This window comes from Corvus brachyrhynchos, unplaced genomic scaffold, assembly GCF_000691975.1.
Source record: "Corvus brachyrhynchos isolate BGI_N302 unplaced genomic scaffold, ASM69197v1 scaffold3, whole genome shotgun sequence".
Lineage (NCBI taxonomy): Eukaryota > Metazoa > Chordata > Aves > Passeriformes > Corvidae > Corvus > Corvus brachyrhynchos.
The window spans coordinates 10,707,623-10,715,438 of NW_008237619.1; the positions used below are offsets into that span (position 1 = coordinate 10,707,623).

The following is a 7,816-nucleotide window of genomic DNA, read 5'->3' on the forward strand; positions in this document are numbered from 1 at the left end:
ACAGCCAGTACTAAAGGCCATTGTATACAGCAGGGGAAATCATGCAGCACCAATTAAACACGGCCTACTCCAGTCCTTCATGTAATTCCTTATTTTCAGTAGAGTGATGAAGGGATGTTTTTCATCACAGTGCAGATGCAGAAACATCCCAGAACATCCCATGACACAAACCTGCAGTTTGGGCTGTTAAACTGATAAGGAGAAGGTGTCATTTAATATAGTGACAGTTCTTTGACCAGGGCACTCAGTATCTCAAAATACCAGTCAAAGGGATTTTCTTTTTTTAAAGGTAGAACAATGTTTGAAGCGCCTATGGAAAATGAATCTGGTGGGCAGCCTGGAAACTCTGGTAGAACTGATTCCGAAGTAAGTGTCATGGTCCTATATCTTGTACTATCCATTAACTCCATCTGCAGAGCTAAAGGAAGAGGATGCTAGTTCATAACCAACCCCTCATCTCTGTATCAACACAGGAAAAATGCATCCGAAGCCCAGACAGAGTGCTTGGTTCCCAGCCAGCCTATGCTGGAAACAGTGGCTTTGAAGGTATTGGGAGGCTGCAAGCTCGTACTGCGTCTACTGGATTGTTGCTGTAAAGCTTTTCTGTATCCTTTTTTCACCACAGAAACTTTCTTAGAGTTCACCAGTAGCACCTCATGAGACCAAATCTGGGTCTGCTCTAGGCCCCTCCCTGTATTGCTGATGGACTCAACTGTGCAATTCATTTGTACAACTTGAAGTTTCTTTGATAGCCAAACACCTTATTCACCTTATTTTCAAGTTATTATGTAGGAAGCTCAGGCTGTTGGCTGGCAGCTGTTCTGGCCTTGAGCAATCCAAAGTTTGGCTGCTCATCTCCCAGATTATTCCAGGATATCGCCTTGCGAATTGCCTCTAGTTGGTGTGTTCAGCAAATCTCATTACATGCTGTTTATTTTTTTTTTAACCTTAACTGCTGTAATCTTCAGCTTGTCCATTAAACACCTCTGCTCGAAGGAATTCATACTCCTGAACACTGTGGCTTCAGGGCTCCTGAGCCGGCTCTGGTTCGTGTGTTCAAAAGTCTGTCTTGTTTGTGTCTGTCTGTTTGATGTGCCTGTCAGGGAGAAGGGCTTGTAATTAGGCTTTGCTGCTAAGGGGAGCTTTATTCAGTTGGGAGGAGGAGAAGGGAAGGTCCCTCGATGCTTTTGGACTTGATTCTAGCACCTGCAGAGTTGTGCAAGTGAGGAGAGACTTCTTAAATGCACTTATGAAAGGCTTTGTTCTTGGATCTTAGCAAACTGTATGAAGCTCTAATGAAATCAGTGTTAGTGTCAGCCTGCCACAAACACCTGGTGCTCTGTGCAGCAAGCAGTAAGTCCTGCCTCATGCTGAAATGGAAAGGCTGGGATAAACATGTTCTATTATACTGCTGAGTTTTCCAGGGAAATTGGTGTTCTGATCTCTCTCAGTCTGCGAGAATAACTGCTGTCTGTAGCTGAAGGAGTAACAGCATTGTTAGAAGAACTTTCTTTGGCACAAGAAATCTTGTATCTCCAGGAAACGTAGAGCAGGCAATTCTTTGGCATCAGGCTTAAGGTGGTACAGGGTGCTTTTGTGGGAAGACTTCCTGGCGACTGATTTGGATGTGACCCAAGAACCTGATGGGTTCCAAGTGTGGCACTCAGCAAAACTGTACAGAAGCAAAGGGGCTCCTGATCAGGAATTACTAGTTAAGTCACTTCTACATTCTGATCTGGAACAGTTCCTTAAACCTCAGACTTAAGGAAAGCAGGGTGATGAAGTGTAAAAAAGTACGTTTGTACTGAGGGGAAATAGGGAAAGGGCACCTTGGAATCTCTTACCTGAGCTGAAGGTAGTTGTTCAGTGTGCATAATGTTTTGCTAGAGGAGACTCCATACTTTTTTGTCCTCTGTCTTCAGGATTCAGTACAGGTGTGTATTGCAGACCCTCACATCCTTGTATGGTGCGCTGTGGACAACGCTTCATCTGGTATCTGAGACCCAACAGACACCCTATATCAAGGGGTTTACCTTCCCTTCTGATATCAGCGACTTCCTTGGAGTTAATGTATCCTCTGAGGCAAAGAAGCAAAAGGCTAAAATGCTTACAACCAAAAAGTCTACCAGCTGGATGAAGAAGCTCTTCCCAGCAATGCCAGAGGCAGTATCAAAGGTTGGGAAAAAGAGAAAATCTGAGACCTGTACAAGTGCCGTGAAAAGCCATAGCATCCCGTGCCCCGTGGACATTGGAGAGACAGTTGTGGTGCCCAGAGCCAGGAGAGGTAAAGCCTTGTGCCACAGTGTAATGGTTTCTGACACCTCAGAGACTGACTGCAACTTCTGTCCAACAGGGCCAAGCAGTTCTACTGCCCACAGTGTGGTTCTGGTACAAACTCCCTGTCCTTGGGAGAAGAGAATGCTGCATGTACCCTTGCCTTTATAAAGCTGTGGATAATGTCAGTATCATGATTTTTTGGGGGGGTTCTTTTAAACAGGATACAGTCTGGAGAGAAGCAGGTAATGAATGCAGTATATAGGTCCTGAAAATAGTTACTTGTACTTTCCTGATTTTGTGTAGATAACAAGCTAAGGGCACTGTCTGCAGTCCCTACAAGAGTAGGTGAGGCTGTAGGTACAGGATGCAAGTATCCTGCACTTGCTGTTCTGGACTATGCCCAAGTCTTCCTCTGCAGTCACGGCTATGGCCAGTGACTGCAGCCATCCAAGTGTTGGTGTGAAGCTTTTACCCATTGAGCTCTACTTTGCAGCCATCTGTAAACCTCTGCATGCTCTTCATTCCTTGCCAGCTGCAGTGCGCAATGAGTGCAGTTCCCTTGAGTCTGCCTGAAAATGTTGAGTACAGGTGGGAGCCTGCCGAGAGCTCTGTGGCATTTCCATGCAAAGAAATAAAACTGTCTTGGTGTTGTAATGGGAACTCTCCTCTCTCTCTGTAGGGAAGCACCCAGGGTTTGATGTGAAGACCTTGCTTAGGCCATCCAGACATCCAGCACAAGAGGTTTGTATGGTATTGTTTTATATATTAGGTTGGTGGTTTCATTTTTTTTTTATGTAATAGGTTTTTTTTGTTGTTTTAAAGACACTTAACACTTGAAACACGATATCCCTGATTGAAAATGTCCCTTTTTCCTGCCTTATTTTTGCCTAACAACCCAAGTTAGTGTGGAAGCTTTTCACAGAAAATTGCTACTTATTTCTGCTTAGGAATTTGAGCATTTGTTGGTTTGTCACATGAAATGACCAGAGAGCAAGTCAGTAGTAGACAGGAATACAAATTCTAATTATCTGCCTCTTCTTTCTGTATTCCACAAAACAAGATCGCTGTTCCCTTTTATCCTTAGAAAATAAGGAGTGTTCTCACAAAAACCCCTGTGTTCTGTTCCCTTCCAGCAGAAAGGATCAGACACATCATCTTTTTACAACACTTTCTGTTACTGTTTGTTTCAGGGTCTAAGCATTGCATCAACACCTTTTAAAGCAAAGTTGGCACCACCCTCCTCTCGGATAGCAAAATCACAGCATACTGGATCTTTTGTGCAGATGGTCCAAACAGCTGCATCATTTGGGGAGCTGTCAGAGGCACTCAGAAAAGCTATTCTGTGGTGCAAAACCAACAAATTCAAATCAGAAGCCTATTTTCTGCGTAACAAGTTGTTGAAAAGCAACCGGCTGCACCATGTGGAGGCTCAAGGATGCAGGTAGTTTTGCATGGGTGTGGGATTTCTGAGTCTAACACTTTATATTTTAATATTAAGTATTTTGCTCTTGTATAGTGAAACACAGTGGTCTAAGCCATTCTTTTAAAATTCAAACAGGATCACTAGTTCAGGTTACTGGGCACTCTGACGTGAGCATTCTGTTTAGCTTCAGTCACTTGTGAAAGGATTTAAAAGGCTAACAAATGTACAGTATTAAGAGGGAGGATGAAAATGCAACTTAAATTATTTCATGTTTAATTGTAACAACTGTATGAGACAAGGGCTGTCTTTATTCAGACTGCCCTGGCTACTATTGTACAAGGTGCTGTTCTGTTTCCTTGGTATGATAAGGAAAATGATAGAGAGGGCTAATAAGCAAATCTCTCCAAACTCCAAATGATGTAACATTTTACTAGCTGATAAAGTTCTGTTTTGTGCACTTTCCTCCCCTTAAGCTTGAAGAAAAAGCTGCGCTGTGTCAAAACATCTGTCTGTAAATGCCTCCTGTACGGGTCACAGCACACGCGCCGGCCAAAGCAGCGCCTCGGGGCACGGTTCTGCCGAAGGAGGATCACATCATCTGCGTGCTTGAAGACAGCTCTACAGACCGCTGGGCAAAAGCCTCCTGAGCTTTTTGGGCTCTGTGAGAACATTTCATCCCTCATCCTCCCAGCTTACCAGGATGGGTCTCCGAGTCAGGAAGAACATTGCAACATCGATACAGGACATGACAGACTAAGCACAACAGGGACCCCTAAGCGGCTGCTGCTGGAAGCAAGCCCTGGCCCTGTGTCGAAAGAAGCTGCTGAGCACACAGATATTGATTCTATTTTTGCAGCAATAGGTGTCTGACCGTGGACTTGAAGGAGGAAAGAGGTCAAGTCACTCTAGTTTTTTGTTGTTTTTTTATTAAGTAAATCCCTCTGAACCCTAATGGTGTGTCAGTAACTCACATTCTGAATTCCGTTAACAAAATAGCAACCATTTTATTATGTTTTTGTAAAGCAGCTTTTTTTTTAAATGGCTGCTTTTTTATTTTTAAGGGTGTTCCAAATACCTGGATAGTATCTGTCTTTTTACACAGCCTTGTCCAGGAACAGTGACTTTGTTACCCTTACTCAGAGTTCCCTCTCTACTGCTTGACCACATGTTAAATGCTGCTGTCAAATCCACAGTGCAAATAGTTACCATCCATGGGAGAAGGCTGCATCTGATCACTTACTGCTGCTTTGGACAAAAGACTTGCCAACACCTTTCCAAACCTTACACCCTTCCTTCCGTGCTCCTTGTACAGGGGACAGCCTTGATGTGCAGTATTATTGCTGTTTCAGCATTTGTTATCCTTGTTCTGAAATGAGGAATTAACTGAACCTACCTCCCCTGAGCTGTTCCAGAAGCAGGGGAAAGCACAGCTGTGGCCTGCAACAGTAAATTCCTGATGAACATGTTTCTCACTGTCCCCAAAATCTTTTTAATCTAAGTGCAGTTTCTGCCTGGTTGGCAATATAAGGCACAGGTACCCCATAGTGTTAGATAAAGCAGTGGGCTTAGTGGTGTCTGCCAGGCTCTTGCTTGTAACTAATTCCCACAATCAGGATCACCAGGAAGTATTAAGGAAAAAAAAAATTCAAAGTGAAGAATAGGAATCTGGTTTAGTACAGAGCAGCTGTATAACAGCAGTATGGAGGGGGCTACAAATAAGTAGTACAAGTAAATCCTGAGTGGGCTAAGTTCAATTTCTTAGGCTTAATAGTGGTAGAAAATAAAAGAGCTGTGCCCACTGAGACAAACAAAAATAACCTTCATAGCCTATGAAGTGCTAAACTCCCTGTATTACCCACCTTGTGTGAACTGGTCAATGTACATTTAGCTGTGAAACAGGAGCACAAACATGTTTTATTCAAAAAGCATATACAGAGCAAAGAGCACAACTTTGATAGTAGTTTGGGCTTAAGGTCTTTATACAGATAACCAAGATCCATTTTCTGGGTTTCCTGTCACAGGAACACCCAGTGACAACTGAAATTATTTTAGAGAATCGTGAATCATCAGCCCTCGAGCCATCTGACTGAACATAGGCCTACTTCAAACAGACTCCTGCCATTGCAGGAATTTTTACAGCTCTTTTTCTCATTTCATCAAACGGTATAAAAATACCTAAGTATACCACATACAATCAGGTAACATTTCAGCTGCTTGAATATTTCTCAGAAAAGGCTGGGAGTGAGGGTAGACATCCCAGCAGTGACCTCCATCCCGAATAACCCTTCCAAACAACACACACGATCTTCCTTCTTACTGAGCAGCAGATGCCCAAATAATGCTCCAGTGCAGCTTGTGCACAAAATCAAGACCCATAGTTTGCTTCATCAAAGGCCTTTCTGGCTCGTTTCAGTTCTTCATTCATAGTTAGGAGGTCTTTAACTCTGGCAAACTTCCGGGGGTCCTTGCGTATTAGAAAGACAATGTCCTCAACCTGCACCCGACCCTGCCGCCCGATGGACATGGCCTTGTGTGTCTGTTAGAGGGGAAAAAAAAAGATAGCAGCATTCCTTTGCCATGGTGGTTTTTTAAGCTCTCAATTCCACTTTATTTCCTGTCATTTTATAACAAAAAAGCAAGCAATTGCAGGTTCTGGGCACCATCATCCTAGTCACAAGAGAACTTGCCAGAAGACCATGGACTTACTCTGCTGTCCCAGGCTGCCTGTCACTTAGACCCCAAACATACCACTATATATACATTACATAACGGTATCAGAACTAAGGCCAGATCACATGTAGGACACCCAGCCTGCAGAATACCTGAAGATAAGGCACAACTTGGAAGCAATGTGAGGTAACCGTATCAGAGGACAGTGTAGGGACAGTGTATCCATTTTGATAAGGATAGGCAAGACCAACCTTTCAAAATAAGAAGGGGTCTGTGAGAACATCTCATCACTCATCTTCCCAGCTTACTAGGATGGGTTTCTGAGTCAGGAAGAACATTGCAACATTGATACAGGAACAGGACATGTCAGACTAAGAACAACAGGGACCCTAAGCGGCTGCTGCTGGAAGCAAGCCCTGGCTTGGATACTTTGAAACGCTATCCAGATCCGGAAAAGTAATGGCTTCAGGCCCAAGAATGCATTTCTTTTGTAGGGCAGAGTTAAGTTCCCATCCATGTACAGACACTGGGCAAACATAGAAAGTTGACAGACTTTCAAATCTGAGCCTTATCTTCTGTCAGCTGCACATACAGTGACGCCACAGTGAACCCCAAAGTCAGATGGGTATTTCCTCTCCTACAATACTAACCTAACTGCTACTTAAGGACTTCAGTGTTCCAAACCCACATGGAGCAAGATGCATAAATTTTGCTTTGATCTTGGAAAAACAAAATCCAAGTTTATGTTTCTCCTACTAATGCCATGAGTTTGGAGCCTGAAATAATGCAGAGGTATTAACCTTCAGAAGGCTAAAAGTTTTGGTGAGGATGTTTTGACCGTGCTGTCTAGAGCTGACTTACCATTTCTGTGATAAATTCTATTACCAGGTCCTCAAGAATGTCCACTGATTCTGTATAAGGGTTCTGGTCGTCCCCGAATCCATACATCATGCACCTTACTGCACAAAGAAACACTCAGCATGAGGCGTCTTTCATCCATTCAGTGCTGCACACATCTAGTTAGAGCTCACCAGCCTGCACATTCCTGCACCAGGACGGCACTCTCGTCTGTCAGGCAGGACAATTCTTGAGGAAACATACAGGAAAAAAGCAGAAGCCAACAAAAGCCAGGTGCTGTACATACAGAAAATCATGTCTGAGGACAGGCTCTCTGAATATTCATTTAGGCTGTAAAGCACTGCACACTGACAGCGCAGCTGACTTCGGGCACACCTAGGTTCAGAGGATGCACTAGTAGTATTTTTGAGGGGGGTCTACGCGGCAGCTTTCTGCACTTGCAGCCAAGGCACAGAATGAAAGCCGCTGCTTTGCTAAGGAGCAGTGAGTTTTGGGCCCCGATAGCTGTGAGCTCGAAGTTTCAGCTGAGTGACCCGTCCGCGCTGGGCAGGGGGCTGTGGCCCGGCCCGACTCACGCTCTTTGGAGAA

At 44.1% G+C, this 7,816-nt stretch overlaps 2 protein-coding genes across 2 annotated transcripts in view; one reads left to right on the forward strand and one right to left on the reverse strand.

Moving 5' to 3' along the window:
• NEPRO (nucleolus and neural progenitor protein) overlaps positions 1 to 5,168 on the forward strand; it is a gene marked incomplete at its 5' end in the record, with an annotated part of 5,709 nt that extends 541 nt beyond the window's left edge. Inside the window, 7 exons of the mRNA XM_008631899.2 lie at positions 290 to 366; positions 474 to 605; positions 969 to 1,046; positions 1,923 to 2,284; positions 2,957 to 3,018; positions 3,468 to 3,718; positions 4,174 to 5,168. Of these exons, the coding sequence (XP_008630121.1) occupies positions 290 to 366; positions 474 to 605; positions 969 to 1,046; positions 1,923 to 2,284; positions 2,957 to 3,018; positions 3,468 to 3,718; positions 4,174 to 4,570 (1,359 nt within the window). The remainder of the gene's footprint in view (positions 1 to 289; positions 367 to 473; positions 606 to 968; positions 1,047 to 1,922; positions 2,285 to 2,956; positions 3,019 to 3,467; positions 3,719 to 4,173) is intronic.
• A 415-nt stretch (positions 5,169 to 5,583) lies between these two features.
• On the reverse strand, positions 5,584 to 7,810 carry TAF13 (TATA-box binding protein associated factor 13). The gene is made up of 3 exons (XM_008631770.2): positions 7,804 to 7,810; positions 7,232 to 7,329; positions 5,584 to 6,236 (listed from the first exon to the last, which is right to left on the reverse strand). The coding sequence occupies exons 2-3, from the start codon at positions 7,319 to 7,321 to the stop codon at positions 6,066 to 6,068; spliced, it is 261 nt and encodes an 86-aa protein (XP_008629992.1). The 5' UTR covers positions 7,322 to 7,329; positions 7,804 to 7,810; the 3' UTR covers positions 5,584 to 6,065.
• Positions 7,811 to 7,816: the final 6 nt, after the last annotated feature.